At 34.9% G+C, this 16,992-nt stretch overlaps 1 protein-coding gene across 1 annotated transcript; it reads right to left on the bottom strand.

Annotated features, from left to right (window-relative positions):
* Positions 1-1,737: 1,737 nt before the first annotated feature.
* CKX7 (cytokinin oxidase 7) lies at positions 1,738-8,697 on the bottom strand. Its single transcript, XM_028220966.2, has 4 exons — positions 7,463-8,697; positions 7,002-7,277; positions 5,012-5,274; positions 1,738-2,265 (listed from the first exon to the last, which is right to left on the bottom strand). The coding sequence occupies exons 1-4, from the start codon at positions 8,162-8,164 to the stop codon at positions 1,947-1,949; spliced, it is 1,560 nt and encodes a 519-aa protein (XP_028076767.1). The 5' UTR covers positions 8,165-8,697; the 3' UTR covers positions 1,738-1,946.
* Positions 8,698-16,992: the final 8,295 nt, after the last annotated feature.

The raw sequence follows: 16,992 nt of genomic DNA on the forward strand, positions 1-16,992 counted from the left end.
GGTAAAAACCACATAACGTATATCTGATATATGATCTATTAAATATATTATATATAAAATATATTAATCAGATATAACAACTAATATCTATCTATCCATCTATCAATAATAGATATAGATAACCTTATCTAAATAAGTTTTGAATTCAAATTCAAACTTACATAGATAAGGTTCAAAAGGTTCAGGTTCAAAAGGTTTAAAGAATCATGCTACATGGACGCCCAATTTCTAACATAAATATATAAGTATAATTGTAATTGTATATATACACATAACAAATAATATTTATAATTTGCATGGGATTAAATGAAAAACCACAGCTTACAAGAAATCATGATCTTATCATTACCAACCAAAAGAGATTTACAGTGGGTCGATCCTCCCTCGTTTCACTTTTCTCTCCTTTTCATATAGGAAAAAAACAAAACAAAAGTGAAGGAAAAGAAAAGAAAAGAGAAAGAGTAAGAAAGTGTAGAAACCAAGTAGATTTGATTTGCATGGAAACATAACCCGAGGGGAGAAAAGAAACAAATCTCGTTTAGAAAAAGCTAATAAAGCTTTGGTAGTTTTGGGATTTTTCTTTTTTCCTTTCTTTTTCTTTTGGGGGCATGAAAAGAGAATCTGATACCTAACTCCATGCCTAATTGGCTATGCCCCTCCTCCCTTTGAAAGAGCATTGACCCCATAATACCAATTTTAGTTGAAGTCTGTGAAACCTTTTTGACAGCAATTCCATCACCACCTCACCTCAATCAACAGATACTTATAAATAAATAATGCACATATGTAAGATAACATATTCATATTAAATAAATAAAAAGTAGAAATAATTTTATTGGTACCCAAAATCAAATCATCCCTATATGATACACGTGGAAGAAAATTACGAAGACATCTCAGCATTTGGATTACATACTAGAGTATGAGCAGTTAGTTGAATGCAGTGAAAATTTCTACACTTGATGAGAGGAATTTGAATTAAAAAAAGGTTGGAAGCGTGCATCAAATTAGAAGATGTGGATGAGATCAGGGTGTCATTTGTGCAAAGCAGTTGCTGTCCCTTTGACAATTAGCAAAGGACCAGAGGAGCTGCAGTGCTATGTTATAAATGGTAGTTCAAATGACACAAAGAGCTCAAAAAACCTTAAACACAGTTGCCTGATTTTTTTTTTGGAATGAATTGTGTCTGTAAGTATTTTTTAATTTTTACTGGCACATTTGTAATTGTATTTTTTTTTTTTTTTTATTCCTTCGAAAGAGGAAAATCCCAACAGATTTATTTTACCTGGATATTCTTACTGTTTTGTAGTAGTGTTTTGGTGAATATTCATTTTTTTGATTCCTTACTTAAAAATAAATTATTAAAAAAAAATTAAAATAAATAATCTTTTTCCATTTCTACAAATAATAAAAAATATTAAAAGAATAAAAAATACAGAATATAATAGTCGTCATAAAAAATACATAATTTTTTTTTTTTTTTAGGATGATGGATGAATGCGGAACGTCAATAGGACGGCTTAACTTGGTTGGCTTAGGAACCATCTTAAAAAATAACCTTGATTGGCTTTTAGGAGCAACAACTACTTTTTTGGCATAATCAATTAGTCAGTCACAACAAGGGGAGGGGAGGGGAGGGGAGGGGAGGGGAGGGGAGTTTGTGGGCTGTGGCAATCATATTTCAATCTCTTGTTCACTTTACGGAAAGAACATTAACAAAAGATCCAAAGAAGAGAATTTCTCAAAATATTCATTTACATTGCTTGAAATTGTTCCTTTTTTTAAAACAAATTGCAATGGGACCCACCAGTGACAAGAAACCAGTACAATAAGCATATGCCAAGAGAAGAACAGAAAAAAGAATGAAGATTGGGGTTTGGGGGGTATGGAACAATGGAGAGAAGCAGAAAATATTGGTAAAATGTGATAAAACTAATACTATAATATCAAAGATTTTGAGGGTTCCTAGAGAAAATCTTCTGTCCAGGGGAAAGGATGGCCATTGGATCAAAACAGGCCTTTCGCTCCACAAATCTCTCCCATTGATTTCCAAAATGTCGCTTCCATTCCAGTTCAGAGTTGTAGTGAGGGAGGTACAGCTTGAAATCGAATCTGTTGTTGATGCAGCATTGGATAATTTCACGGTTTTGAGCAACCATTTCCTCAAATGGGGGTCCCTTTGGATATGGTGGACTAAATCGGAGCAATGCCACTAAATAAAATATCTCCCGTTCCGGCAGTACAACAGAGCTCCGATCATCCCATCTACATTAAATTTTATTTATATTTATATTTATATTTTACACAAAATGTTAATCAGTACCTAGAAAGTAACTGTACAAAAAAGATATGCAAACAATATGAAAATATTTATTTGCCAGCCCACAAAATTGTAGAAATATTAATATAGTTAATATTTTCACATTGTTTGCATATCATTTTTTTCTCACTTGTATCTGTCAATTGAGTATGCATGCAATAATATGTATATTTCTTATGGATTGGCCATTCTTTTTGTTATCTCTATTTAATTGGAAACCGGTTGTGATTTACATTCTCTCTCACACATGTATTTCAATTGAATCATTAGTGCACTCTAATTTTTCTAGAGAATAACTTTTCTCTTGTCCATTGGAGACAAATCATTACGATTCACTTATTTGTGTGTAGTTGACAATGTTGACATTTATAGAATTTTTGACAAACTTGGCAAAAGAAATAAAAACGATAAATAAAGCACAGAAATAACAAAGGTTGACGTTACCCTCTAGCCTGTAGCTAGGCATAACTAAAATCATTAGTGATTAACATATATATAGTAACCCTAATCTAAAATAAACTAAAATAAAATATAAATGATAAAAACAAATAGAAACATGTCAAACAGACTCGGCACCAAAAAGTGTGCCCCACCCAGTTTTGAAAACAAAAAATCAAAAGGGGTATTTAGGACCAGGAAAAAAATCAAGAAAGGAGTCACTGTAGATGTGGGTTGGCGAATAAATACGTTTGTCTGTTTCATATGTTTTGGGATAACAAAGACTGGCCCCTGAAAATGAAAGATAGACAGACATCACTTGGAAATCTCATTTTCCATAGAAAGATAAAACCCCAATTACAAAAATGCCCTCCCAGGGTACTACCCCTTTAATCCCCTCTATTATTGGCATCATCATCAGAAGCAGCAGCAGCAGGAGGAGGAGGAGGAGGCAATTTTACTCATCTTTTGTTCTTTACATCATCCTTCTTCTCACACCCACACCCAAGAACTCTTACAATCCATCCCCACAATGTCAAGCTGGACATTTCGGAAACACAAGACCCACCTATTATTTATTTATTATTATTCCTAATGCTACTTTTTGTTATTTATTTTTCTCAAACACAAAAATACTTTAAAAGAAGTAAAAAATAAATTAATAATAATCAGAATAGGTTGGTTGCGGCCTAGCCTATCTTTGTCCAATAATATTTTTTCCTACGTTTGCTTATACGCAACTGCGACACATATATACTAGTAACGCACCAAACCCAACTCCAAGGGCCAAGGCAAGTGCAAGTATCACGTGACGTATTTGGAGTGGTTTCAAAATTGTAGAAAAAGGCCAAGGCAAGTGCAAGTATCACGTGACGTATTTGGAGTGGTTTCAAAATTGTAGAAAAAGGCCATCTTGTGGAGGGAGAACTTGTAAAGTACAACACCACCACCACCAAACTAATGCTCCATCACCTAATTTGACGTACAAAGCTCAACTCAACTCAATCATTGAGATTATCATTTTGGTCTTTTAAAATTTAAAAATGTATAAATAAATTATTTAAATTATTGAAAAGTATCATTTTATCTCATTAAATTATAAAAAAATATAAATAGACTCTCTAAACTATTGTCATAATTTACTTTAACACATCCTGTTAACTATTTAATTTGTACGTTTTTATTATTTAAAGTACTTTTAAACTTTTATTATTTTGAAGACAAATAGATACTTCTCAATAATTTAAGAAATTTTAATTTCTAAAAAGATAATTTACAAATACATCTTTTGAAGTTTACTTAAAATACTAATTGTTCTTTATGGTTTGAAAAATTATAAATATCTCCCTGTTAAATTTTTTTATTAAACAGAATTAATTAAAAAAGTAAAATTTTTAACTGTTCATTTATACAATAATAAAATTATCTGAATTATTAATTAAAATAAAATTTTAACATTATTAAAAAGTGTTAATTAACTTGATAATTTTTTTAATAAAATGATCTATTTATTATGAAATAAAAAATCTTAAGAAATATAATGTAATTTTTAAAATTATAAACATTAATTTATAATTTAAATAAATCTGAGAAGTGTGTTTATAATTTATCTTTTTTAAAATTATATCATCTCCCTCCAACCTCTCAAGTGTATTTATTATTGGTGGGTCCCCAGTACCAACGAACTACGAAATAGGTTGGTAGGCAAGCAAGGCAAAAAGGTAGCAATATTACAAAGGCTCAATTTTTCATTTTATATAATTTTTAAAAAAATAAAAATAAAAAGGTGGTGTATTTTAATTGAAAATTTGCATACTAGTGAAACTTTCACAAACTATTTATAAATTCATATAAAATTTAATAATTTTAATTATTAAAATTGATATAATTTACCATTGATATAAAATTTCTTTTAAAAACTACCAGTGAATTGTAATTTCTCCTATGGGCTAGGCTTGGCTTCGTCAATTTCTTTATTGGGCTTTGACTCGGGGGGTGAACATTGGACAATGCTTCCTCCTGTGGGTCTCCACCCCCACCAATGTCCACATGGACTCCACGTGTTCAACTCACCACGATGTCCGCACTTTAACCCCCACCCACCCTCTCCCTCTTCTCCTCACCGGAGATGTCAAGCTTACACACGTGACCAGCCCTCCAAAAACACACACACACACAAATAAAATAAAGAAAAAATGATATGTGTGAATGTTGTATGCAATGCATTATACAAGGGGTGGTGGTGGTACTTACTTGCTTCGCAGCATTGGGTAGACGAGCATGGGCCCACCAACACCGTGCTTGAGGATGTTCTTGAAGACCAAACGATCAAAATCAGCAATGTCCGTACTGGACACCAACAGGTTCAACCACGGGTGTGGGGCGTCCCATATCCCATTCATCTTGGCCTGTTCTTCTGCTTCCTTCACTCGCATTAGAAACTCCACGTACCTAACGTCTTTCTCCAACCTCGTTCCGTCGCAAAATCTCAGACCTCCAAGCATTCGCTCCACCACCTGCCCCATCCATCCCCCACACCACACAAAAACAAAAACAAAAACAAAAACAATAATAATAATTATAGTAAAATAAAATAAATACTATTTGTTTAGCATGGGACCCCTTCCCCTTGTAAAAACCATGGAAATAAATCAGAGGTCATTTACGTCATTTGACAAATAGGGACTACGGGACGAGAAACTATTCGTTGATTTATAAATTCCGGAAAATGATGGCTTCACGGCCACTTGTGGGCTTGTGGGGACCGGTAAATGTCACCCGAAATCTCCATGATCAGCAACACGACAGCTTACTTGATACGACATTTTACTGTTTTAACCTCTGTTGGTAACATCTACACCACTTGGAAAGCTACAGTTTTGTTTGGTGTCATACTCGTAATTATTTCACTCTTCCACGGTTGTTTCTTTACATTGCTGTGTCAGAAAATCCAAGGGAAGATACATCATAACCCACTACTGTATATTGTATATGTATATCTAATTATTTAATAGTCTAGAATATAAATGAATACGTAATATTTTATAATATTATGATTAATAAAAAAATATAAATAAATAAAATATTATCTTAAATAATTAAAAAATATGATAAATAATAATTAATTAAATAATAAGAATACATAATATTTTAGAAATATTCTATAATTTTCCCTACTGTATATCTGTTTCCAAGTTTTTAGTATAAATAGTTGAAAAACAGAGATCAGTTTTACTGGAGTGAAAGTGCTTTGTGTGTCATTCATCGAAGACCATTGAGAGTTTACCCCCTGCTCCTCATCGTCTGTGCTTCGTACACGTGTTAGGCTTATTTTGCCAATCAAGTATAAATTAATTTTTTTAACTTTTTAAAATCATATTATTATTTTTATTTTTTATATATTTTATAAAATATTAAAAAAATTAAAATTTTAACTTTTAATTTATTTTTCAAAATAGGCTTAAGTTGGAGATTCTTTTTTGACTTCTATTTTCTTTCTAAAAGTGGGGACAGTTTTAACTGAAAAAATGTTTTGGAGATCTAATTTTTGAGTTTTAAAAGTAACTCTAATGAGTTGGTAGTGGACTCTACTCACACTAATGTATATTTTAATCTTGATTTGTTTTTATTTTATTTTATTTTTGTTTATTACCAAGTCATTAGTGTTTCATTAAAATACTAAAATTAATGGTCTAAATCATTGTTGGTTCTAACTGGGACCCACCTACTCGATTCGTGGTCAACATTCAAGATCCATGGCCACTCCCCTCCCCCTATCCACTTAGCAACCACCGAGGTAAAAAACTCCACTTCCCCTGCTACACCCCACTCCACTTGGGGTGACTCGTGTCCATCCATCCGCAAACTTTAGCCCCACTTATCTTTATATTATTTGTTAACCAAACTATTTTTAGTTATCACATATAACTTTAAATTTTACGGATCATACTATTAAATTCAGTCAGTTTCGTTGATTGATTTTTTTTATTATTTATTTTTTAATTACAAGTACTCCAAATCATTACCCAAAGTAAGAGAGTGAACGAGTGCTCCAATTGTCATCGAAGTCAACTCTCCACAAAAAAAAAAAAAAACACTCATCGGCTGATCAAAATTTGGGTTCTTATCGTCCATCAAACGGCTGGCATAACAGCAACATTTTATGAAAGAAAGGGAAAAAAAAAGGAAGCATATTTTAACAGGAGAGTAGGGGTAAAATCGGAATTTGAAAGTTGACAATTACCAGATCAACAGTGGAGGGATGGTCGCCGTTTCGGTAATGCAAGGCCACTTCGAGGCAGTAGAGGACAGGGCTAGCGCTCCTGGGGACACGAGTCGGGTCGAAGAAGTGGTTCGGGTCTAAGGGCACCGATGGCCACCCATTGACCGGGTCATCGCTGTTGACGAACGCGAAGCCTTCCACGTAGTCAAACGACTGGCCGTCGGCCCGAGTCACCAGGATCTCAGCGTCCCGAGCGAAATCATCAAACTCCGCATACACCACCCTTATCCATCTCACCTAATCAACCACCCACGCACACAAAAGAAAAGAAAAAGCATATTCATATTATGAATATATCGTATCATAAGTCGGTCCATGCACAAAACACAATTAATCATGACCAAAAAAAGCCAAACGGAATTAAAAGGAAGAAAGAAATGGAATGGAAAAAAGAAAAAAAGAAGAAATTGAAAAATACCAACCATGTCCGGGGCCGTCTGTAGCAAAATCCTAGCCCTGGTGATGATTCCGAACTGACCAAGTCCACCAAGAACCCCAAAGAAGAGTTCGGAATTGTGGGTGTCGGAGCAGACCAGCGTATCACCTTTTCCGGTGACAACCTCAAGCTCCGAGACGTTGGAGGTCTGTGGGCCGAAACGGAACGTCTGTCCACTAACGCCGGCATTGGACAGTGTCCCCCCGACCGTCAAATCAAGATAGTCGGTCCAGGACCTCGGCGCCAGTCCATATACCGAAACGCATCTTTCCAAGACATCTCCCCATAATGCCCCTCCGCTGACGTCGGCATAGGCGGAGCCGTTGTTGAATCTGCCCACTTTGATTGAGTTAGTGTCATCCATTGATCTCATATCAATGGCCAGTCCTCCCTCCGTCATCGCCTGCCCGTTGATCGAGTGCCCATTTCCCCTCGCCGCCACCGTCAGATTCGATGACCTCCATGCCGCTTTCACCACTCTCGCTATGTCCTCCGCACCTGCTGGTCTTATCAGGGCTAAGGCCTTCCCGCCTTGCATGCCTCCGAAATCTTTACTGGCTAAGCCGGTAGAGCAGTAGTCGATACTACCCTCAAGCTCTAGCCCTCTGCACAGTCGACCGTTATCATCCTCTGCTCTTGTTTCGGTCTCGTTTTCGTGAACAAAACGCTCTAGACACGCTATCATCATCGCCGGCCAACTTTCTCTCTCTCTCTCGCTGCCTCTCTCTCCCTCTGTTGCAAAAGTTTGATACTTGGAGGTTTAAATAGCGCTGATTTGGTGTTCATGAGCGGTAATTAAACCAAAAACAAAATACTAGACACCTCTAAAATTTTATTAATACTAGACACCTCTAAAATTTTATTAATATTTTTATTAAATATTTATATTTATATAAATATGAAATCTACATTAAATAAATTTTATATTTATATTAGACATTTAATAAAAATTTTAATAAAATTAAATTAATTATTTATTAGCTTTTTATTTTTAAAAAAATTACAATCCAGTACTTTTTGAAATAAATTATAAATTAATTGTAAATTTTATTAACTTTATTAATTAAAGTAATACTTTTTTCTATAATTTTGTAATTTCCTTTTGGTCTTATCATTGATATGAAAGTTTTCTTTTATTTTTTAAAAAGCATTAGAAATCTTAAATAAATTATGTGAAACCATATAATTGGACTTACATGAATCCCATACTCATGGTCTCACATTTTATGGGACTAACGCTGTCTTTGTTATTGGTTTGAATATAATTTAGTTTATTTTTTTTAAGAAAAAAAAGGTAAATTATAAATATATTATTAAAATTTGTTTAAAATATAAATAGTTTCATGTGATTTAAAAAATTTCATCCTGACCCTTAAAATTTTTGGTCTCTTTTATTAATAAATCAATTAATAATTTTAAAATTTTATTTTAATTAATAATTTATGTAATTTTATTATTGTGTAAGAAAAAAAATTAAGAATTTTGGCTGTGTTTGGTTATGTTTTGTAAATATAATTCCACCATTCCATTTGCATTTCATGTTTAGATGAAATTTTCAAAATGGGATTCCACCATATATTTCAAAATGTAATTCTCTTTCACGTTTGACTACTCTCTCTCTTTCAAAATGGAGTTTTGAATTTTGGGTCTACTCAGATGTCTCCAGCCTGTTGAACAAAACAGTGTAATTTATTTTTATTTTTATTGTTTTGCAATTGCCAATCACCACTTGTTATTTGGAAAAAAAAAATTATATTTGTTTTTTATATCTTATAAGTATAAAAATTATTATTTTTAGACCAAAATGACATTTTTTTTTATTTGAATTTTAAAAAGAGTTTGATTATAAATTTTGAATAAAATTTTTAATAGAATTTTGAGTTGCGTGTTTGGTTATAAGTTATAACTTTTTAAATTAAATTTTGAAATTTTTTTACAAAACTTATAACCAAACAAATTTTCTACACTCAAATCATAATTTTAAAACTCACAAACTTAAAATACAACTCTATTCTCAAATCATATTTTTAAAACTCTGCCAAAGACTATCTTTATTTTTCAATTGGTTCTATCAAATAAAAAATTCTGACGAGAAAATATTTGTAAGTTTTTAAATAACAAGAAACAAACTGCATTTTAAATTAGACCTTCTTTGGAGACTAAGTATTTTAATTATAAAATCAAAAAGTCACTACAACTTATTACATAACTCTCTTTTATTTTTCTGCACATTTTTTAATAAAAAATTAAAAAATTACTAAAATAGTTTGTTTGTAAATAAGACCTAAATTTTAAAAGATAAATATTTATAATTTATTTCATAAAAAAATAAAATATAATTATATTTTATATCTATTTTTTTTTTAAATTTATAAATCAAACGCAACTTTAACGTGGATAGTATTCAGCTTGCTTGTTTTCATTTTTTAAAAAACACTTTTCAGAAAATTTAACATTCTTATTTTTCATGTTTTTTTGTTTTTACTGAATTTTTTTAATATTTTAAGCAATTATTTTTACTTTTTAGACACACCTAACATAAATATACTTAAAAAATAAAAAAAATTATAAAAAAATCTTTTAAAAATTCACTAAATACCAAAAATATAAAAAAAAATACAAGAATTTAATACATTTTTTATATTTTTATATATTTATTAATTTTTTAAAATATCTTTTCATAAATTTTTCACTATTTAGATACATCTAACTAAGGTGCATCTAAAAAAATATTAAAAAAATGTTTAAAATTTAAAAAATATTCATTAAAAACAAAAAAAAAATACAAAAATTAAAAATCTAATTTTTAAAAAACTTAATTCAAAAAATTCAAACCAAATACAGGTCTTTGTTTTGTTATAGTGGGGGTATGCGAAATTTTTGATGTCACACAAAACCCTTCGATATCCTCTTGACGCTGGTGATCATATCGACATCATCCTCTGTCCGCCACTTTCACATGTAACTTTCAGTTTCATGAAAATATTACCGTGGAAACACCCTCATTGTCTTATCATGGGCTTCTCTTATTGTGCAAACCTTTTGACACCACCTGCCTAATTGTTACTGGTTAATGTCTACGTGTCTCATCTTTCCTCGCCATCCTCGTCATTTTTACAACCCAAATACAAGATATATGTGTATTTTGGGAACATGGTAAATAGTAATTTTTTTACTTTTAATTAAGTTTTTAGTTTTTTTAAATAAATGATTTGATAAGTTGGTAAAAAGTAACTTTTGGCTTTTTTAATTAATATTTATTTATAATGTCGAATCACAATAAAATGATCAAACTACCTCCATTCAATTTAAAATATTTATAACTTCATCTATGTAGCACATTTTAACCCATGAGGGGTAGAATTGTAATTTCACCAATGGCTAAAAATCAACTTCCCAAATGAAAAAAAAAATACAAAAAAAATCAACTTTTGATTTTTGCTACAAACCAAAAAAAGTGATTAAAAGCCAAGTTTCCAAAACACCCCATAATCACTTGTTTGTTTCTTTCCATTTGAGCATTGCAACGTCACTCTGGATTATTAATTTTTTCTCTTATCCTTCCTGGATAATATTGGGATGTCTCTATTTATACACCACATCTTATCTCAAGACATATCGTTAATTAGTTTATTTTTTATTACAATATTACCCTAATACAAAATGACCACAAAGGACTATCCCCTTCATCCATGAACCATAACCTAACCTATTGACAGCCACCACCACCGACTAACCATAACCGATTGGCCAACAACCACACTTTACCACCACCTTTGCTGCGACCGTCGCGATCGCTGCCACCTCTCCTCACCGTCGTTACTTTGTTATCCTTCTCTTGAAATCCCATCAGCACAGAGGCTCAGGACCACCACCATCGCAGCTTCATTCGACGACTTCCACATCATCGACTCACGATCCTTCTTTTTCTTCTTCTATCACGGCTGCTAGTTGTGGGTAGGGTTAGGGCTGAACAAGAATGAGAAATGAAGAAGGGTTACAGTAGTGTGCTGGCGGCAAGGTTTGTAGTGGCTGTTGGCGAAAATGAAGGTTTACAGTAGTGTGTCGGTGGCAAATTTTGCAGTAGCTGTCAGCGACGGAGAGGTTTGGATTGTTGTTTCCTTAAACAGTGGTGGTAGGAGCGAAGATGAGGGTTGCAACGAGGAGCGGAGATAGGTGGAGGTTGATGGCTGACGGCTAGAGATGGGCAAGGGTTTGGGTTAGGGTCAGAGTTAGTTGGAGAAGATCGTGGGTGGAGTGTGTGAATAAGGGTAAAGATAGATAATTGTGGTATGTATTGAATAAATTTCTTATTTATCAAATTACTAAAGATGTACCTTCAGTAGTGGTGTGCCTTGAAATGAAAAGTAGTGTGTAAATAGAGGCACCATAATTTTGGTAATCAAAATTTTTGGTGTGCATGTCTTTTTCCTTTTATACCCTTCTTGTCTCTTTACGTTTTATTGACTCATGCAATTGTCTTGAGATTATAAACCAATCAAATTTAAAAAGTAGAAAATAATATATAAAAATGGCTAATGATTTGTATTCACAATATATATATAACGCATTTTCAATAACTAGTTAGATCCCACGTGCAAAGCGCGTGAGGGTCGCACCATCATTAGCTAGGAATAAAGCAAACCGTGTAGGGGTTGTGTCATCATTGGGTATGAATAACGTCATGACAATTGTGCTATCGTTGGCTAAGAAAAATAGAGTGAGACAAAGATACGACAAATTGTCATTAAATTCTATAAACTTTATTATATGAACTGAAACTACAAATAAAATTGATTAAATGTTGAACTAGAGAACATGATTAAAGAATTATGGATCATTCATAAGCAAAAATAATGAAAACACATTGGTCATCTTAATTACACACGCTAATATGCCTGTTAGCTGCACTGAAGTGTGAGATTTTTGAGCATTTGAACTCCGTTGTAGCGGAAATTGTTTCTCAATGTTTTGAATTTGGACGCACATTTACTAAAACAATATATTTCTTGCATTAGTGCTCGAAATAGCATGTGGTCAATAGTGTAGATCTAAAAGAACATTTGAATATGTTAAAAGAACAAAGGTCAAGTGTACAGATCTAAAAAGCAAAGTTGAATGCAAATACATAAACTAGAACGTGAAGACATAATTTTAACTACCAAAAGGGTTCAGAAAGCCTAACCTAAGAGATCTATGCACCAAAGATGATCAGAAAATGAATCGCCAATAAGCCCTTCTCCCTTCCCAATAATAAGCTAAGTTTTAAAGTTCTTCCTCACAACTTCTAGAATTGCAACCTCATTCATTTTATCTATGTTGCAAGTAAATCAAGTTAATAGCATCAAATAAGGGGAAAAAAAAATAATGTGAGCAAGAAACAAAAGAAAGAAAAAGATGGTAGATGATTTAAAATTGAATACCAATTCTAAAAATAAATTTTCTTGTGTATGCTATATGTGGGGATGTATTTTCTAAGTACCAACACGTGGCCAAGGTGACGCCGACGTGTCAGCCGAGGTGCCACGTGTCTTGGTCATGACGCCGAGGTTATCTCGGCAAGGCTGAGGTTACCTCCGAAGATATCGGAGTTCGAAGATATATTTTTTGAGTACCAACACGTGGCCAAGGTGACGCCGACGTGTCAGCCGAGGTGCCACGTGTCTTGGTCATGACGCCGAGGTTATCTCGGCAAGGCCGAGGTTACCTCCGAAGATATCGGAGTCTGAGATAAGCGGATAAGGCACAAGAGTCCTAGAAAAGGGGAAGACTTCAGTTGGGAAAAGATAAGACTTTTAGGGAGTTTTATCCCAATCCTACTGGGAGTCCAAGATTAGTAGTAATCCTAAGTTCCTTAGAGCTAGGCTCCTGTTGGGACAAGGATTGAGTTAGCTATAAAAGAGAGGCACCCCCGTAGGTCTAAGGTACGCAATTTATATTCTGAATAGTGAGTTTGCACTATTGATTATCTGTGAGAGATATACTGACTTGATCGTAGGAGTGCCCCCGGGTAGATGAACCACCGCCAGAATCTTCTCTTTCTGTTGCAGGTTGGACAGGTGTCATCTATTCTGCCAATGCTCTCCAACTAAATACTAAGTTGGCAGTGTGGTCAGATTTTCACCCACACACTATAAAATCTTCAAGGCCAAATCAATTGATTGTCGAAACTTCATTTATTCAATGACCAATTTCCCTTTCCTCTAAAATACCATATCAAACACAAAGGCACCATCAAACACAAATTCTTCTTCTTCTTTGTTGGCACCCACCCGCCCAACACTCGTACAATTGAAGAACAAAAGCTAACATAACTCAAATACCTAATCAACTCCAAAAATGGTCAAAATCAAATTAACTCTAGCTACCTCAAAATGTGCTAACAAGTAATTCAGTTCTCTGCCTTTTAGCACATGCAACACCAGTTAGGAAACCTTACACCTAAAACCTCTTTAAACAAATTTTCAATGGTAAGAAAAGAATTTAAAGCAGTCGTCGAGATTAATAAGAAAATTAAAAAGGCCACCTTAGTTAGCATTACACTTCTAGGGAAAGGGGTTCCATTCCTTTTTTTGATTGGCAAAAGTAATTTCCATCCAAACCATAGAAAAGGAAATTATAAGACTGCGGTTTGGTCACCTGGTAGAGCAAACCACCTAGGATGGTCAACCAAGCTAACAAAATCTTTTTTGTGGTCTTCTTTGTCCCCACCTTGTCGAAAGTAATCTTCATCTTAGTAAAACTTCTCCTTGCACTTCTCCCATAAATCTTCAACCTCTCCAATTCTACCTAAGGTTATACATACAAATAATAGAATTGTTGACCTATGCTATTCCTGGCATTTACACCATGAACATGAGAACTTTAAAAAATTGGTCTTACTCTGTCACCAAATCAGTGAGTCCTTTATAGACAATATTGTTGTTCAAAGGTGGTGTAGATTAAATAAAATAAATAGATTCATATCTAACAATTTGAATTTCATAACTAGAACTGTGTGAGTGAAAATCTGACCACACTGCCCGTTTAGTGATCTGCTGGAGAGCACAGGTAGAATAGATGGCTTTAGCAACCTGTAACAGAAAGGAAAAGCTCCGGCGGTAGTTCTTCCACCCGGGGGCACTCCGACGATCAAGTCAGTATATCTCTCAAAGATAATCAAGTATTAAACTGAATACTCAAAACATAAATTGCATACCTTAGACCCACAGGGGTGCCTCTCTTTTATAATATACTCAATCCAAGTCCCACTAGAAGTATGACTTTTATGAACTTCCAATTTACTGTTTACTCTGGACTCTTTAAGAGATAAAGATAAACTCCCTAAGAGCTTTATCCTTATCTTGGTTTAGTCCCCTCTTTGCCTTAGGACTCTTGCCCCTTATCTCGGATTCCGATATCTTCGGAGATGACCTCGGCTTCTCCGAGATTACCTCGGCTTAACTACCAGGGCACGTGGCACCTCGGCTGACACGTCGGCGTCACCATGCCACGTGTTGGTATTCAGAAAATATATCCCCACAACTGCCCCATAGGTTCTATTACCTCGGCATTTTGAGGTGATGGAACCTATTCCGATATTTTGTCACCTCTTTTCTGAGTAATGGTTCGAAAACTGATTAGCCAAGATTATCTACTTTCAGCCGACGTGTTCTCTTCGGAGAACAAGGCTTTGGTCGTACTCTCCCACGCGCATGAGCTGCCATGCATATCTAACCATTCCTTTTCACGTGTTTTGTTCTCATTGGAGCGTTTCTGTGACGCGCCTGGAAGCTGTCTGTCCGTTCGTCTGCGCCGTCTGACGCGTGCGTTGCTCTAGGCGCAATAATTGCCCTATTTTTGCCGCCGTTTCAAATTTTTTGACAAAACTCTTTTTGCCTCTTCTTTTCCTTCACTTTTTCATTCTGTCTTCTTGTTCTTTCTCTCTCTGAAAGCTCTTTCTTCTCCGAATTTACCATCGCTTTAATCTCTCTTCTGGAACTGCTCTTAATCCCTTATTCTTGCGAAGCCTTCTCTGCTATTGCAACCAATTTCTGAGCTCGGCGAATATTGCCCCGGCTTCACTTGTTCCGGTAAGATTCATTCCCTTCAATGTCAATTTCTCTTTCTGTGCTTTTGTCTGCCTGTTGCCATTACTGATTTTGTTTGAAGCCTTGGATTTATTTGTATCTTGAATTTGTGGTTATACCTTGAACTTCTATACTTTTTCACCATTCTCTTTGCCACTGTTCTTGATTCTCTTTTTTTTCCTTTTCTGCCCCAGATCTGTGCCTTTAATCTTGATCTTTATAGTTCTTAGGTTTGGGATTTGTGCTTAGAACCTTCAAATTTAGGGAAAACTGAAATAAGCCTTATCAGCCGTTTCTTAGATCTTTACCGAGGTTTTTGTAACTCTTCCTAAAAACGCCCATCTTCTTAAACATATTTTAATTTGTCATAATGGGTATGTGGAGGCACAGGGTAAATACCCCAACAAAACTTGAATACTTTAGGCAGGAATTCTCCATCCCAGCCGATGTTCATCTTAAACTGGCTGGGGACAGTGATACCATCATGCCCACAGACCATACGATGCCCTTCCCTATAGTAGCTTTCACCGAATGTGGACTCCGACTCCCACTTCATCCCCTTTTCCGTCATGTTCTTTATTTCTATAAGCTGAACCCCATGCAACTTACTATTAACTCTTATAGGGTGATCAATGGTATTATAGCCTTAGCTAGGCAAGAGAACCTTAGAATTACCCTGGCCGACCTTCAATACTGCTATACCATGTGCCCTCTCGACCTGAAGGATAGGGGTTTCGTTTATTACCTTAAACCGAGATCCACTCAGTACAAAATCGTAGCCGACCTCCCAGACTCCAACAAGGGGGCTGGAGATGATTTTCTCATTGCTTCTGGAAATTGGGAATTTGGCCCAGATGAAGATGTCCACCTCTACCCTCTTCCTCGAACAATTACAGAGGGCAAGAGTAAGAGCCCTGAGTCAACACTTAGTTGTTTTTATTTAAGTCCTTAATACTTTTTTGTTTCTGACGTCTGTTTCTTTGTCCTGCAGATCTTCATCAGCCACCGAAAAATTTTCGTCAATCCTTCTTCCCAGGAACAGATCTAAAAACACTCCTCAACCTCCCAATCCACAAACGAAAGGCCCCACTGTTACTAAACTTCATCCCTACATACAAATCCACTTTACCCGACGTCCCAAGAAAAAGAAAGAAGAGTCTTTCTCCACCCACAGCCACGACCCTAACTGCTTCCACATCCCGAACAGATCAAGAGTCCACATCTGACCCAGCCGATCTTCCATCAACCTCGGCCCCCTACTTAATACCAATTCCTGAGCGTAAACGTCGACGAAGGCTTGTAAAGACTGCCGAGATGGTTCGTCCAAGGCCTGTCGTTCAAGACCTTCTCGCCGATCTTCTAACTGACGCCGAAGCCGTACCAACGCAATCAATGCTCCCACCCAAACCAAAGAGAGTTAAAAAGGCTCAACCTAAGGTCAGGGCTA

The sequence above is a fragment of the Camellia sinensis genome, chromosome 13 (assembly GCF_055761805.1).
Source record: "Camellia sinensis isolate YWXY chromosome 13, ASM5576180v1, whole genome shotgun sequence".
Lineage (NCBI taxonomy): Eukaryota > Viridiplantae > Streptophyta > Magnoliopsida > Ericales > Theaceae > Camellia > Camellia sinensis.